This window comes from Drosophila grimshawi, unplaced genomic scaffold, assembly GCF_018153295.1.
Source record: "Drosophila grimshawi isolate 15287-2541.00 unplaced genomic scaffold, ASM1815329v1 contig_1367, whole genome shotgun sequence".
In the NCBI taxonomy this organism is placed as follows: Eukaryota; Metazoa; Arthropoda; class Insecta; order Diptera; family Drosophilidae; genus Drosophila; species Drosophila grimshawi.
In genome coordinates, this window is record NW_025062889.1 from 690,766 (window position 1) to 708,875 (window position 18,110).

Here is an 18,110-nt window from a genome sequence, read left to right on the forward strand (position 1 = left end):
TCCCCCTCTCTGAAAACAACCAAAACAACCAACAAGCAGCAGCAGCGGCAGTCAGCACAACATTTGCGGCGTTGACGCAGCCTCAACTCGTCGTTGTCGTCGTCGACGACATTGTTGTTGTTACTGCTGTGTGTGTATCTGCAAAATACGCTCCCCCCACACACACACACACACACACACACACACACACACACACACACACATGCACAGCACACACTTACTCTCTTGCTAAGCTTATATTTTGCAACAGTTTTTGTTTGTTTGAAATATTTTGCACAATAAATTTTTTGTAAATCATTTCTTTTCTTGAATGTTTTTTAAACATTTTATAAATAATATTTAATATTCACTGCAGGTCAACTATATCTATCAAATTAACATAATGCGCGTAAATAATATGTATAATAATTTAAATCAATTCCAACAATTGCTAAACTATAATCATTTAAAATAATAATTCACATTTTTATACTCGTTGAGTAAAGCCAACAATTGCTGAACTAAAACACTAATAAATATATTTTAAAAGAATGGTAATTCAGAATTTTTACTTTTTAATTGATGCCAGCAATTGCTAAACCAGAATAATAATAATTTCAAATAATAATAATTAATAAACAATACTTTTTAAATGATGCCAATAATTGCTAAACTATTGCAACACCTAGGCAACAAATGTAATTGGCTTAGGGCCAACAAATACACACACACACACACACACACACACATATGCACACACACACACACACATATGCACACATGTACACATATGTAACAAGCCAATTTTCATCGAACTTCCTATTAAATTTCAATAATAGCAATTGCCCCATTTGAGAATTTCCATGGAAGCGTCTTTGAAGCATTTAAATTGTTGCCAATTTAAAGTCAGTTAAAACAACAGATTCATTTTCAAAATAATAACAAAATGATTTTCGCCGTAGGCAGTGAATCCGTTTATTAATTATTAGCATAAGTTCTTGAATTCGATTGGCATCTAAATCTTTTTAGGGAGTAAAAAGTTTTGATTTACGCGGAATTGCGTGAATTGTGTTGTCAAAGAATTGTTTTATTACAATTTAATAATAAAATTACTTTGATTACAAGTCAAAGAAACTAACTTAAGGTTCCTGAGATAGGAAACAGACAGACAAACGGGCTTGAACATAGATCGACTCGTCTCTTGATGCTATTTTCTTTTGCCTTTTGACAACATTTTGCACTCTTTATTAGATTTTTTTATTTTTCTTTATTTTAAATTGTGATTTAAGAAATATTTGTATATCCCTTGTTTTATTTTAATATATTTTTGTTTATTTAGTTTTATATTTCATTTAAAATTTTATTATGTATCATTTAAATTGAAACTTTAAATGTGTTTTATTATTATTTTATTTATTATTTGTTTTTTAATTCTTGATTTATTTTAGTCCACACTAAATATAATAATTAATTAGACCGATAGCTGTTCAGTTTATGCCCCACTAAAGCATAGGTTGCCAGCTCGTTTAATTAAGTCGGCAAAACGCTGCAATATGCGCTCGAGAGTTTTGCCTCAAAATCTGCGGCAAGTGGCTGCTTCAGATAAACTGACGCTGCAACCAACTAACTGGCAGTCTTGTTGGGGCATGCGAAAGTAGTATGATGATGATGGTGGGGGAGGGGTTGGTTTGTGGGGGTGTACTTTGCACCCTTTTGCACCCTTTTGCACAAGAATTGACATATTGCTGCAGTTCCTGTGTCCTGGCTGCTGCTTGATGATCTCCTGTTCCACTTCATAGCACTAGCAGCAGCAGCAACAGCAGCAACAGCAGCAACAGCAGCAGCAACATCTCCCCCTTCCTCCCTCCCTCTCCCCTAGTCTTGTGCACTTTTACGTATTTTGAACCCGGACTCTGCCTCGCCATCAATCTTCCGCAACTCCCCTCTCTCTCCAGCTGTGCATGCATGCTGAGCAAAAGAAAAAAAATGTGGCTGGACAAAATAGGGTTTTTCGAATTTTTCTAGCAAAGTCGTTCTTTGAATTCAAGTAAAGGGAGGCTCGCTTGCACAAATATTCTTTAAAATTGACTTCAAAACAGAGAATATGTTTACCAAGTTTATTTTCTGTGTACACAAAATATACTTTTTATATAATCAGCATATTCGTTGCTTGCTTGCTTGAATTAAGTACAACAAATCTGGCAAAACAAAAAATAAGTCAACAAATAATAATTCCCAATTTTATTTGCTGTGTATACCAAATATGCTTTTTATTTGATATTGCTTGAGAGCGGTTTGTCAGGCTCGAAATAAGTAAAAGGATCAAATATATATAATAATATTTCCCAATTCTAATTTCCAAATCATATTTTAGATGCTTGATTCTGTTTTTTCCCTTGGTTGGTTTTCTTTTGCCCGGTTCTGCTTTGACTAGTTGGCTCCTTTTGCTTTGCTGATTTTGGTCTCGCACAACTTTCAGCTTCAATTGCGTTTCCGTTTTGCACTCGTTGTGGCATTTGCTTCAGATTGCGTATACGCGCCGTGTTACTGAGCCGATTTGCTCGCTGCTTTTCGACCTACCTTGCTCCCTTCCCTCCCTCCCCCTCCCCCTACCAAAGTCTTTTCCACATTTCGCTTTTATTTTACGTTAGATGTGCGTGCGAATGTGTGTATGCGTGTGCGTGTGTGATTGCAACTTGTGTGTGTGTGTGTGTGTGTGTGTGTGTATTTACGATTCCGTTTTGTTGTTGTTTTCGTGCTTGTTAGTTGTACAACTGCGGCAGCCATTTTGTATAGCATACTTAGCGTACTATGAAGTTACACACACACACACAGAGCGAGCGTGAAGGAGAGCAAGTGAGCGAGAGAGAGAGAGTTATACACACTCACACACACACATTTAGAGCGAGTGGCATTCGTTGTCATATTTTTTTCTACTGATTTTTTCGGCATGTACCAAAAAAAAAGAAGGAAATTTCCCAACTTTTTCGCAATTTCTCTTTTCGACTGTGTTTTTCCTCTTGCCTCGCCAAAAGTAACGATTGTAAGAAAAGGACGAACGAGGACAACAGTTAGCCCATACAAACTATATATATGTATATATATATATACATATATATGTATGTATGCAGATGTATACAACAGCAACAAGATGATGCCAAGAAGAAAAAAAAGCCGAATAAAATGAGAGAATTTCAATTTCAAATACAACAAATGCACTTTTTGCCTATTCCTTATAGACAAAACTGTCTCTATATAGTATATACATATATCCAACACATATACATATATATATATATATATATATATATATATATATGAGCGTGTGTGATTGTGTGTGTGTGTTTGTGTGTGTGCAGGGCCAAAGCGAAATGTTAAAAGTGAAATTATACGACGCCCCACAAATTGTGTGTAGCATCACTTAGCAGCGAGTAGCTGCGGATGCTCAAATATTTATATATATATATATATATATATATATATATATATATATAAATTTGTATGTATATTTGGATTATATATCGCCAGTTATTGAACCATCCAAAATATCTATAACAATCCATAGTAATTTATAAGTAAATTGTTAAAGTTTGATGGCAACCACATTTTGTCTATGTAAAAACTAATGCTAGAAAATCGATAAATTTAAAACGAGTATTTTTAAATTGTTTACTGAGATTTCAGCCTGCCTTATCATTAAAATCCTTCACAGCCTTATGCAGACTTTACGGCAATGCAGAATTTGTGGAAAACTGTGCGGCAGACTAAAATGTTGCAATTGCAGCAGTTTCGTGGAATTTTTGTTATTATAAATAGAACATCAGCATTTTTCTACTTTTGTTACAAAGTATAAGTTTGTTGAAGGAGATTGCTTAGTCTGTGACACCTTAAGTATATATATATATATATTCTGGATCAACACGACTCGCTATTAGATGTAGAAATGCTCATCTAGCTTTGAAGTCTTTTATGAGCAACTCTTTTGTTTACCAAGTTATCATAAGAAAACTTATCACTCATTGAGATCGAAATATTATATCACATAAGATTTATAAAATATGAAATTTTTAAGTGAAAAACAGGCAGTTTGACTCCAGTTTGGAAGGGTATCAAAGCAGCGCCTTGTCTCACTTAGTTCTTTCTTTCTTTCTTGTTTTATGTTTACGAAATATTATTTAATGCACATTTTTGCAGCAGATAAGTTGCCAATTAATTTTATCTGTTTTCATATTCCACGGTCTACGATAAATAGCGTTAACAATTAATGGAATTCAGACGAAGCTGCTAAAGAAATCAATTCACTAGCAATTGATCAACTTTTTGTAGGCAATTTCGATAGAATATATTCAATGCACATGCATAAATATTATTCCAATTTAGTTCAGTGCCTGTGAGCAATCTTTCAAAGAATCCAATCTGCATGCCTGCCTGCCCCACTGCCAACTTCTTGGCAATTAACAGATATATCATTGACCCATTTTTTGGGGCCCCATCAACCATGCAGGCAAGTTGTGAACAATTTCTAAGAGACAAATTGCAAACTGCACTCGCTAAAATGTCAAACAAACTGAAATTCCAGCATCGATTTTTGTTCTTTTTTTGGGGGGAGCGGCGAACCCTCTTTGTTGGCCCTGAGTTCTATTTGGGGGGAGGATTGAGGGAGGGTTGGATAGGCACTTGTGCTTCCTATTCAGTGAGTTTATTGCATTTTTCGTGTTCGAATGCTGTGTTCAATGCCTGCGGCCCTGGCTCAAAACTGAGTGCATTTTGCCATTTGACAAAAACAGTCTCGAGTAATTTGATGTAATTTGATGCCCCATCCGAAAGAAGCCTTCAAGCCTCGACAGCTCCTCCAAGTGTTGCATGCATTGTGGAGCGAGGGGCAGGGGGAAAGGAGTATGAGTGCTGATTGTAAATTTCAATTTGGTTTTTACTTTGTATCGCGTAGGTGATACGTACCCAAAAGAGCCGCAGATGGAGGCAACATGGGTTCAACGCTGGAGGCGACATTGAGGTTTTTGGTCTTTTACAAATGTCAATACGTGGGCATATGTAACGGTATCTATACTCTGACATTAAACTCAGCAGACTGAAAGACCGCAGTCGAAAGCACACAACTAGCAGATACCCTGTAAACAACTGTTGAATGCAAAGTAGACTAGCTTATAATGATTTGTTTAATATGTAAATGACTGTTTAACAAAATCTGTGTTTTCCGTAACTGTTGATCAATAATATATCTATATATATATATGTATGCTCATATGTACATAGCAAGGTTAAACAATTGAGTCTTTTAGTGCTATCGATGAAAGAAACTTGATCAGCTTATGATATAAGAGAACTAATATTACAAATTTGAAGTCCCCAGCTCTTAAAGTCTCTGAGATTGGCTAATTGATATTTTTACAATTGTTAATAATTTCAACATCCAAATTAGGAACATGTTTCTAAAAATGAATGAAGATTGAAGATGAGAAGACAACAAACCTGACAAACCTTTCTTTGCTCTGAAATAAAAAGTATTTCTTTGCTTGAGACTTATGAATACCTTTTTGCACTTGAATTAAAAACTATCAGGCATTATTTCAGTTTATAGACAGCATAATTACTTGCATTACGAAGTGTTTAACTTATCGAACGACTACTGTACAGTCAAAAGTCAAAAGTCATTAGGCCCGATTAATTTGCATATTCTCCAACTCTCGCTTTCATCAACAGATTGTCGCTCAACAAGAATAACAACAACAACAACAACAGCAAAGCTAAGAAATCAACGCGAGACACCCACACACAAAGACACACACACACACACACACACCTACACACAGGCACACACACTGAAAGAATAGCAATGTGCTGCCTGCATCTGAAGAACTTTAAATGCGCATTTCATTTGCCCAGCGCTCAACGTTCCAAATCAGCAAAGAGTTAAGATCGCCAAAGGATCAAGGACAACACAAAAGAATAAAAATAACAGCAGCAACAACAACAGCAAGAACAACAACGCCAACAACAACTGGAACAGTAACAACAAAAAGACCAAACACTAGAAAGTATTCAAGGAGAGTTCCATTTTTGAGTTGAGTTAGCCTCAAGCATGCCACATCCATTGGCCCTGCTGGTGCTCCGCCTGCTCTGCATGCTGCGGCTGGGCTGTTTGATTTGTGCGCAGCGACCGCTACTCAACCACACCTTCAATGCGCTGCCCATGTCCCAGCACCAGAGCAACTACAACAGCAACAGCAACAATGGCAACAAGAATAGCAACAACAACTACAACAGCAACTATTTGGGGCAGGGCAAACAGTTGCGCAACGGTCGGTTGCATGAACAGCCGCAGCCGTTGCCGCTGCCGCTGCCCACATTGCCCGGCCTGGGCGCCCAGCCCGTCCACGTCTACGACGACTACGAGGGCGAGACGACAGCTGGTGGGAGTGACAGTACTTTTGGTTCCCGACCGCCGCCCGGCAGTCGCTGGCATACCCGGCGCCGGCACAATCTCTCACATGTGGGCGCCGGCGGTCTGCCACGCCCCGAGCGGGGCAACGGACAGCGTGGCATGGAATCGCTGCGCAAGGAGCTAATGAAACCATCGGTGGGCGGGCCAGGTGGCGGCATCTCCGGCAGCAGTGCTGGCTATGCCTCCTACTCGGCCACCTCGTCCATTGGCAAAATCGATGGCTTGGGCGGCATCGGCTCAGCGGATCGCTATGGCGAGAAGCTGCGCCAGCCAACTGGTGCAGCTGCCATGACAGCGGGTCCAGCGACGGGCTCATATTCGCCACTGTATGCGGGCATGGATACGCAGCCAATGCGTTCGTATCCGCGCAAGAATTCCATCAGTGAGCTGCTCAAGCTGAAGAAGAGCCTCAACCAGGCCGACGAGCCGGTGGGCGGCGTAACCCATGGCAACATGGAGGGCGATACCGATGGCGACGCGGATCAGCTGGATCCCATACAGCAGATCAAGGAACGCATTCGAGACACAGCGCCCAGGCCGGTAAGTTCAAGTAGCTAGCAAGATATATATATTATATATAGATTATATTCATTTCGAATATCGTAACAACTATAAATTTTAGATCAACAAATCGTTCAGAATTCTGGAAATCGCCCAGAAATCTATAACGTTTTTCTGGTCTTTAGAAACAATTTCTGAATATAGGAAAAAAAAGTATTAGAAGTTAGAAATGAAAATTAAGCATATTATTTCTACATTTTCGAAAAATAGAAAAGATTTTAGGGCGATTTCTTTGTTAAGCGTAAGATGCCAACGATGAGTAGCCAAGTGGAAACTTGGACCCAGATTTTAAATGTCTTAGATGGGATATCTTCAACAACAACCAACGTTTAAGTCGAAATCCAAACAGAACCTTTTCTAATCGACTACGTATCACTATCCTCTACCATTTATATAGAACACCTATGCACCGCACACGGAATCGACACCGTCAACGGAAATTGAGGATTTGCTGGGCGTCAAGTGTAACTTTGAGACGCCCTGCGCCTGGAAGTGGACCGAGCTGCTCTCGGATGGCTTTCAGGTGATCAGCGGCACGGAGCTGGCCAAGAAGAATATGACGGGTCTGATGCCCGGCCCAGTGGCGGATAGCAGAGACGATGCGAACGGACACTTCTTGTATGCCCGGGTGCAGCCGACAACGAAGCAACTGAATCTGACATCGCCCTCGTTCAGCACAACGCTGGAGAAGTGCGAACTGGAGGTGTATATGCATCAGAGCGACATGAGTCATGGCTTATCGCGTGCGGTGGTCGAGCCACTGCATCCGCAGGAAAGCAGTTGGGTGCCCGCCGAAATACAGGGTGACAACTTTCGCACGTGGACACACAAACAGTTTAGACTCGGTCGCATCTCACGCGACTTTCGCATTGTGTTCGAGATTGTGCCCAATCTGAAGCCGGGCCAGAAGGCGCATGTGGCCATCGACAATCTACGCATGGTCAACTGTTTCCCGGAGGGCACCAAGTCGGAGAAGTGCAGCACCTCACAGGTCAAGTGCATGATGAACAAGGTGCCCGTCTGCATACCCCTGCCAAGGATTTGTGACATCACACGCGATTGCGATGATGCCGAGGATGAGCAGCAATCATGCGGTGAGTCTCCTCCTACTCCTTATACTCCTCCTCCCTCTACACATTAGTTCAAGCTCACAATACTTCAAACTTCCTCCTTCATCTCCTCCCCATCCATCTCTTCATGCGGCACTTCTCATCCTCATTCGCCTGATCCATATTCTCCTCTACCTCAGCCTCATTCTCCTACTACTCATCATTCTTCTCCAACTCCCTCTCCACGTAAGGATTGCATAAGTTCACATTCCCAAATCTCTTGCAGATAAAATACCCTATGGTGGTCGCTGTGACTTTGAGGATGATTGGTGCGGCTGGCGGGATTCGGGCAAAACCATGTTGACCTGGTCACGGCACACTGGCCGCTCACCCACCCAAGACACCGGACCCGATGGCGATCACACCCAGCAGCATTTGTTGAACGCAACGGGCGGTTATTATATGCTTGTCAACATGAATCAGCATGGCAACAACTCGGAGAAGAGCGGCAATATTGGATTCGCCAGCAATGCCATCATGCTGAGCAAGAACTTCAATCCGCCGCCATCGGTGCACGGTAATCCGGATTCACCGTATCGCAACTCGTGCGTCGTCCGCTTCTACATCCATCAGTTTGGCAAGAATCCGGGCAGCATTAATCTGTCCGTTGTCGAAATGAAGGAGAAGGAGAACATAACCACAACCCTCTGGTGGAGCACCAAGAATCAGGGCAGCGATTGGCTACGCGCCGAATACGTTCTGCCCAACATCACCTCCAAGTGAGAAACAATAGCAGCTATCCTATAGAGTATCCATTTCTAACCCATATGCATTCCCCTGTGCAGATACTATCTACAATTCGAGGCACGAATGGGCATGCGCATCTTCTCGGATGTTGCCGTCGACGACTTCTCGCTGAGCCCCGAGTGCTTTGGCCTCAACATACCCGAGGAGCATCTAAACGGATATAACTATTGGGACGTCAGACAGAATCTAAAGAGTCCCTCGCATCACGACTTCGAGCACACAAACTGTAAGTGACTGTTTAAGGACCAAACTTTATTTTCCACAAAAAATAGTCAACCTGGAAACAGCTCCAGTTTCCAATGCAATAATTTTGTCAAAAGTCAAACGATTTTGGAAACAGTTGCAAAATTTCCAATAACTTTTCCAAGCTGAAAATATATCCAAGCATAATAACAACTTGTTCATGTCTTCTAATCTAGCTTAAATCTAGATTAAATGGAAATTTATGAAATTATAATTTGTAGTTTTAACACTTTATATCTTGGATCCATTCACAGATTTAGAGCTGACCACCTGCGATACGCGGGGTATGATAGGACCGACACAGACGCAGTGCGAGAGCGCCTACCGGGAGCAGAATCAGAGCCATGTGCTGCGCGAGGTGCATGTGGTGGAGGATCAGAGCACCTACAAGGGCATGCAGAAGTGGAAGGTGCCCAACGAGGGTCACTACACGTAAGTTAAAACCCACCCAATCTCCACTCCCCCAAAGATCTAACTGACGCTTCTTCTAACTTCCCATTATGCAGCATCATTGCCAAAGGTGCTAGTGGTGGCCTTGGTTCCGGTGGCGTGGGCAGCTCGCGTGGTTCTGTTGCTGTCGCCGTGCTGGAGCTGCTGAAGAACGAGGAACTGTATTTCCTGGTGGGTCAACAGGGCGAAAATGCCTGTATCAAATCGATGGGCGTCCACAAGGAAGCTGGTTGTGGCACCGAACACGATCTGGACTTGGCCCAGTACAGTTTCCGCTCCAAGCAGGACATGGTGAAGAACATTTACATTGAGAATGGCGCCGGTGGTGGCGGTGGTGGCTCCTTTGTCTTCCTACTCAATCAGGCCAAGAATGAGGCGGTGCCCCTGCTTGTGGCTGGTGGCGGCGGCGGTCTGGGCATTGGTCAATACATCGATGAGGATTTCCAGCATGGCCAGAAGGCGAAACCACTGCAACCGGCGGAGAGTGGTCAGATCAATGGTGAGCCGCTGAACAAGAAGACAGCCGGACCCGGCGGTGGTTGGCGTGCCAAAGAAGATCAGGCGCTGAGTCCCACCTATGGTGCCGCCCTGCTTCAGGGCGGACGTGGCGGCCACTCATGCTATGTGGAACTGGCAGATAATGGCACCACCGTGCATCGTCATGGCCAGGGTGGTTTTGGTGGCGGCGGCGGTGGCTGCAACACCGGTGGTGGTGGTGGCGGCTATGCCGGCGGCGATGTCTATCTGAACGAGTCGAATGGCGAGGGCGGCACCTCCTACATCAGTTCCAGTCGCAGTCTGCGCGATGCCAGCGAAATCTTTGCCGGCTCCAGCAGTGGTGCCGGGGCCATTATCATAATACCCGCCATCGAGGGTTGTGGTTGCGACTATCGCTGTGTGGCACTGGATGAGTTTAGGTCCAAGGTGCGCTGCATCTGCCCGGATGGCTGGAGTCTGAAACGGGACAATAATACAGCCTGCGAGCGGCAAGAGGAGGCGGGCAAATCCTCCTTCCAAAATCTGGTCACCGGTCTAATGATCTCACTGGCAGTGCTCTTCTTCTGCATTGCGGCGCTAATCTTTATGTTGTGTAAGTTGCAGAAGGGGATTTTTCAATGATGAGCCTACAAAAGTATTCATTTCTCCCTTAGACAATCGCTATCAGCGCAAGAAGCAGGCCAAGCTGCGCCACAAAATGCTTGTGGAGCAGGATTTGCAGCTGAGTCGATTGCGCCACAACATCGACGACTCCAATTTGAATAATTTCAATCCCAACTATGGCTGCGATGGCATCCTCAATGGCCACATCGATGTCAACAGTCTGCCGCAGGTGGCACGCGAGAGTCTCCAGCTGGTCAAGTGAGTAGCATCTCAAAATACATATATCTGTATAGATAGATGTATATATTATTGATCAGCAGCAGAAGTTCAGCAAGTTCGATTTTCTGTTAACAAATGACATCCAGCTTTTGATAACAAATTATCTGTAACATTCTAACGGCAAGAGCATGTCAAATTGAGTAAATGCATGAGGCGCGTTAAGCTCTCTCTTCGGCACAGCATGCTCTAAAAATATCTGTCCAAATGAAACTGATTTCATTAGCAACCCTTGCGTTGCTTCCATTTTGCCAACCAAACTCGTCGACTATCCCTTAAATATAGCTCTTTACAATATGAAAGAACTTATAATCTGAATGGCAAACAACTTCCAACTTTTAATTCGGCGGCAATTGCGTGTACCAAAAACACTGCATGCCAAAGTATGAGAAAATGCAGGTGGCGTCTTATCCCATCTACAACAGCTCCACCTTTCGGCACAGCTGCATAGCCACTAAAGTAGTGTTAAAGTGCAACTAACAGAACCAAATGAGTAATGTTTTAACATAATCCATATTTTGAAAAAGTCGTTACAGTTATTAGCTGCCGCTTAGCAATTAATTGTTAAATAATTTACTTAATAATAACATTCTTTTTTCGTTCAGTGCACTGGGCAAAGGTGCCTTTGGTGAGGTGTATCTGGCGCTCTATCGCCATCGCGATGGCGATGCCGTCGAAATGCCAGTGGCAGTTAAAACTCTACGCGAGGATCCCAAACGGGAAAAGGAGGAGGATTTCCTCAAGGAGGCAGCAATAATGGCCAAATTCAATCATCCCAATATGGTGCATCTAATTGGCGTCTGTTTCGATCGTCAGCCCTATTATATTGTCCTGGAACTACTCGCCGGTGGAGATTTGCAAAAGTTTCTGCGCGAAAATCGAAATACACCGGAAAGACCCTCGCTGCTAACGATGAAGGATCTGTTGTTTTGTGCTCTGGATGTGGCCAAGGGCTGTCGGTATATGGAGAGCAAGCGATTCATTCATCGCGACATCGCCGCCCGCAATTGTCTGCTGAGCAGCAAGGGACCCGGTCGAGTGGTGAAAATCGCCGACTTTGGCATGTCCCGCGACATTTACCGATCCGATTACTATCGCAAGGGTGGCAAGGCAATGTTGCCCATCAAATGGATGCCACCGGAGGCATTCCTCGATGGCATTTTCACCTCAAAAACGGACGTTTGGTCATTTGGCATCCTGCTGTGGGAGGTATTCAGTTTGGGTCGCTCGCCGTATCCTGGTCAGCATAATACCCAGGTGATGGAGCTGGTGGTGCGTGGCGGACGTTTGGGTTCACCCACCGAGTGTCCGGTGGCCATCTATAAGATCATGGCCGATTGTTGGAATCCCACGCCCGAGGATCGACCCACTTTCACCAGTCTGTTGGAGCATCTAACGACCTGCACTCAGGATGCGAGCATTATGAATGCCCCACTGCCCAATATACTGGGACCCACTGCATCCGAACGGGATGAGACTGTCATACGACCGCCAAATGGCGATGAATTCTGTTTGGCTGTGCCGGACTATCTGGTGCCATTGCCGGGCAATGGTGCCGCACATCCTGCTGGCCTCGGCTCCGCTTATGCGCCGACGGCTCAGCAGCGCCAGCAGAGCAGCGCTTGTACACCGCCGGCGGTCACCTCGCCAGCGGCACCCAAACCCCTGCTGGCGGAGCAGTCGCTAGAGGGCACCACAGCGGCTACTGCTGCTGCTGGGGCTGGTGGGGATTGCTGGGAGACGTCGTTCATATTGCCCAACTCGAAGAGCGATCAGCCGCTGTTGAGTGCGGGTGCCATTACCACCATGGCCACGGCGGACTCACAGCGTAATCTGCAGGTGGCAACAGCTGGAGCAGCTGCAGCTGGTGGCGTGGCGACAGTTGCCACATCCAGCGATGAGGCGAAACTAATCAGTTTGGATACGCCGCAGGCGACGCCAACCACAATACAGCCGCCATTGTCGTTTGCCTCGCAGCTGGACGGGATTACCCTGGATCCGGCTGCACTAAGCAAGGCGCTGGCCAATGGAGGTGCTGGTGGCAAGCAATCCTATGCCAATGTGCAGGTGCAGCTCAAGGGGGATGCGGAACGGGAGCGGGAACGAGAGAGCAGCAAAATGAATGGCACGCTGCCAACCGGAAATGGAGTGATTATCAATGGCGGCGACACTTCCGCCGCAACAGTGGCAGTGCCAACAACGGAAATAAGTGCAAATGATTCACCCTTCACCATTCAGGGCTATGCGGAGCGTTACAAGGACAACAACAATCATTCCGAAATCAGTTGTTAAACAAAAGAATACAACACAAAAACACTCACAGGGTGTCTGTCTATTTCTAAGGGTGTCTGCGGCACCCCAATGGCTAAAAAGCTATCGATAAATATCGATACATTTAGTGTCAGTGTCACAATTTGTTTGAACATATTTATAGCAACAAAAAACAACAACAAAAAAACAAAAATCGAGTGAGAAAGAACTTCACAAGAAATTGTATTGTAATTTATAATTAATAAACAAAAACAAGAAAAACACATAAGATTTGTACGCGTAATTGAGTAAAAAAGAAAAACAAATACATAATTACAAATTATAAATGAGATGAGAAATTAGTTGACAAATTAGTTTTAGTTTAGTTTTTGTAAGCCAAATTAATTAGTTTTGCCAATTGCGAAGAGGTTGTATATAAGTAAACAAATATATATATTTAAATATGTATCTTGAGTTGTGCCAAGTATTTTTTGTTTTGTTTTCTTTATTTCTTTATTATTATTATTATTATTAATTTTATGTTTTAAGCTGATGACTGAAATGCTAAACAATATTCCTAAAGAAAACCAAAATTTAAATTTCGATTTTTTATATATATATAAATATATTCAAAGAAAAACAGACAAAAAGAGTAAGTGAAATAAAAAACAATAAACAACGCATAGTCATTTATTAATTTATTAACTAATTTACTTTTGATTTTAGTTATTAAATGCAACGTAGTCCATATACAAACATCGAGCATATATATTTTGTATTACCCCGATCTTTTGTTACATATATATACATATATATATATATTCGTTTCCGTATTTGACCTGTAAATAAAAGCTTCCGTCGTAGCATATGAACTTACGTATTTTATATCTAAGCTAAATGTAGCATGTAAATTATATATATATATACGCATACATATATATATATATATATATATATATATAAAGAATATTGAAAAAGAAAAAAAAACTACAATTTACAGGGTGATTTTTATGAAAATTCAGTTGTATGTTTACAAAACGAAAACAAATTAGCATTAATGAAATTTTTTGAGAAAACCAAAATGTGTTTTCCAATTTTCTTTTTCTTAATTCTCCTTTTTTTCGTTACATTTTTGTTGGGCTCAATTTTGTGTTGAATTACAAAGAAAAGAAGAAAAATTAGGATGTGTACAAAATATTGAAATATTTTCCAAAATGTTTGCGTTGACCAAGCAAAAAGCGAGACAAAGAGAAAGAGGGAAAGAAAGTGAGAATGAAAGAGAGCAGCAACAGCTTTAATTGTGCCACTCGCATTTGTTTAAATAATTAAGAGAATGAAAGTGAAAATAACAACAAACAAAAAAAAATAAATTAATTAATAAAAAACATATATTCGTTGTTTCTGCATGTGTTTAACTGCAAGGTAGAGAGGTCAAAGGTCGCGAGTTGGTTATTCAAATTGTTTACATTTAGTTCAGACGTAACAAACAAGCTTTAAATTATATAATTTTTATAAAAATATATATACACATGGCATTAAAAATATACAACAAAGTAAATGGCATACATATTTATATTTAACAACCAAAAAACTTGATAAATTATACAAGACACACACACACAAAGAGAAATAACTAAAAAAAAAAATTGGAATCCAAAAATTGGGATGAAATTGCGAAAAATGATGCGCCCAATTTAGTGAAACAAATATTGTATGAACGACAAACATTTAATTTATATGATGTATATGTATATCTAAAATGTAAGCATATTCAATGTGTGTGTTTAAGGTGGGCGTGCTAAATGTGCATGTGTGTGTGTGTGTAGCCCTCGCAAGCACACACACACACATATGCACCCAAGAACGCATAATAATACAAATATAAATAAATATATATATATATATATTTATACATGTATATTGCTTATGTACATCATATATATATATATAGGTATTACAACTAAGTTGAAAGCAAAGAATTCAAATCAAATAAATATGCTCCACATTAATTCACAAATAAAAACCAAAAAAAAAAAACAAAAAACACAAAAAAAGCTTCAAATATATCTCAACATCCACAGCTTAAACAAATTTAGAACTTAACTTTAAACTAAACATTTTTGCTCAAATGCGATTTATTTGCATTAGTTGATGAAACTTAAAGAGTACATTGCACACACACACACACATATGTATGTATGTATGGAGGTGTGTGTGTGTGTATACATTTATACTATGTACTTACTTATATGTGTATCTATTATGGTTGTGCCGAGGCATGTTGTAAGGGCGTCTCAGAAAAACCCCCCAAAAAAATACAAAAAAAAAAACAAAAAAGCAAAAAATACATACCCAACAAATATGCGTAAGATGTAAGCGATAAAACGTATTAATTTTCAACACTTTATTATATTTGATTTGTGGTTGTAGTGGATGGATTAAAATTGCATACAATACAATTGTCAAGATTAATTGTCGAATGGCATTTTTTGCATCTCCATTAACAGCTTACAATCCACAACGAAGTGAAGCGAGCAACACATTGAGAGAGTCGTCAAGTGGACTTCGTGTGATGAGAGCGGCGAACCGAAGCAACGAGCAATCGTGTCGCTGCCGGCAAGTGTTCGGCTCCGGGCAGTGCTTGCTGAATGGTTTGCGTCTCCGCTCTCCGCATAGATGGACAGATTGTGGACGCTCGCTCTGTGTGTTGTTTGCTTGGTGGGTTCCACATAATATCCACATTGTACCCTGAATATGACTCACCTTGTGTACCTAAGTCCAGAACCTGAACAAGATCTACATATTTATCTCTCACACATACGCACACACACACATACACACGCACACACATAAACATTTGTTAATGTTGGCGCGCAATTCAAAAGATTTTTGGGTACTTTTTTTATGTATATTTTGCCAACCATCCACTGCTGCCCAAAGCCAGAGAAAACATATTTATACAATATACACAAATATATTTATATTTAATGGTAGTAGGCATTTTTTGTTATAATTATTTTTTTTTTTTTATATATCGCCAACCCAATATCAGTAGTTTTGGATACACTTCATTGCTCAACAATAAAATGTCGCAACGAAATTTATATAAAAAATGAAGAAAGAAAAAAAAAACAAATATACAACAAATACTATAAAACAGTGCGCATTATTTAAGTGAATAAGTATATAACGAAAAAGAAAAAACAACAATAAATCGTATTTTTTATATACTCAACAAAAATGAGATGTGGAAAAATCGCGTTGAATGCAAAGAGTATATAAACAAATAAATTAAAGTTACAGGCGTAAATTAGCTCTAGCTATAAACAAATATTAAATATATACATACATATATATATATATATATAATAATGTCAAAATTGAAGGTTTTCATTTAAATGGTAAAAATTATTTTGTTACATTTAAAGCAAAACAAAAGAAGATGATGATGAAGATGAAGAAGAAAAAACAGAAACGTAAAGACTAGAACAACATTTTTTGTAAGCAGAAATGTGAGTTTAGATCGAACAGGCAGTTAGTGAAAAGTGTGCTAAGAAACAAAAAACAAAACAAAAATAATAATAAAATAAATAAATATATATATTAAACTAAATATATATATATGGAAATTGTTAAAGGGGCGAGAGCAAGAAGCATAATGGATAATGAGAGCAAAAAAATAAATAATAAAGGCAAAGAAAAGTGAAAATAAAAACGGCACTTAAGCATACAAAAAAAAAACAAGTCCATTTAGTGTTTACTAAAAAAGCAAAGCAAAGCACATAAAAAACCCAAAAAAATAATATAAAAACAATAAAAATTCATAAATACATACGATATAAGAAATGGAGGTTTTTTGCTGAACAAATTCTCAATCGAATCTCTCAATCAAAATAAATAAGTCAACTCTTAAAATATATATTCAAAATGTGCTTGAGTTAGGAGAACTATTTATGATTTTCACAAATGAAAAAACCAAAAAACCGAAAACAAAACTATTTCTAAATAAAACCACCTTTTTCTCAAAATACTCTACATGTCTCAAAATCAAGCCCCGTATAAGAAAACAAAATGTTTGTGTACAATTTAATTGAGCACAAAACAAACAGAATTTCTATATGAGAATATATTTGATTTTTTTATTTTTTTTTGTATGTCTTTGTTTTTTTGTCTATGGCAAAGAATTAAAATGAACTTGCTCTTTTAATTCTATACTCACAAAACATCTCACAAGCCAAAAACCAAAATGAAAAAAAAAAAAACAAAAACAAAACAAAAATATATAAGTATGTATATTGAGAGCCGAAGTAAAAAGACAATTTTAAAGATGGTAGCGTGTAAGCGCATGAATTGTGAAAACCGCAAGTGAAAAATAAATAATAATAAATGAGAATTCATGTGTACAAAAAAAAAAAAACAATACAAAGTGTTTTCATTATCCGTAGAAACAGCACAGATAAATAAATATAAAGAAATATTACCCAGTCCCATCGATTTTGAGAAAAACACACTGTTGGTTTTTACAATTTCCTTAATGGTTTTTATTTAATCTTTTTTCTTTAGTTTTTCTTTCTTCGTCAGTTTTCCACATCTTCTCCTCTAATGAAAAATTACTAAATTCAATTTATTTCGCATGCCAATAAGAACTAAAACCTTTAATAGCGTTTTACAATTTGTTGTTTGTTTTTTTTTTTAATTTGTTATAGTTATTTTTCATAGTTTTTTGTGTTAGTTTATATTTTTTCACTAGGCTCTAAATTTATATATAAAAAAATAAAACAAGAATAAAGTCGAGTTTTAATTTTTTTTTCGTTTTGTATTTTTGTCATTATTTTGGAAGTGTATTTGTTTTGTTTTTTTATTGATGCGCTGCAATTTACAAAAAAAAAAAACGACGTTTAAAATAATATATAATAAATTCTAGGCATAAA

At 39.7% G+C, this 18,110-nt stretch overlaps 1 protein-coding gene across 1 annotated transcript; it reads left to right on the forward strand.

Annotated features, from left to right (window-relative positions):
• The first annotated feature begins 5,775 nt into the window (after positions 1-5,775).
• On the forward strand, positions 5,776-13,658 carry LOC6569115 (ALK tyrosine kinase receptor). The gene is made up of 8 exons (XM_032740967.1): positions 5,776-6,982; positions 7,401-8,097; positions 8,339-8,831; positions 8,898-9,085; positions 9,357-9,534; positions 9,609-10,642; positions 10,704-10,911; positions 11,535-13,658. The coding sequence occupies exons 1-8, from the start codon at positions 6,080-6,082 to the stop codon at positions 13,219-13,221; spliced, it is 5,388 nt and encodes a 1,795-aa protein (XP_032596858.1). The 5' UTR covers positions 5,776-6,079; the 3' UTR covers positions 13,222-13,658.
• Positions 13,659-18,110: the final 4,452 nt, after the last annotated feature.

Coding starts and splice junctions, on each gene's coding strand:
- LOC6569115 (XM_032740967.1), top strand. CDS start 6,080: ATGCCACATCCATTGGCCCTGCTGGTGCTCCGCCTGCTCTGCATGCTG. Junction 9,086..9,356: donor CGACTTCGAGCACACAAACT/GTAAGTGACTGT, acceptor ATCCATTCACAG/ATTTAGAGCTGACCACCTGC. Junction 9,535..9,608: donor CCCAACGAGGGTCACTACAC/GTAAGTTAAAAC, acceptor CCCATTATGCAG/CATCATTGCCAAAGGTGCTA.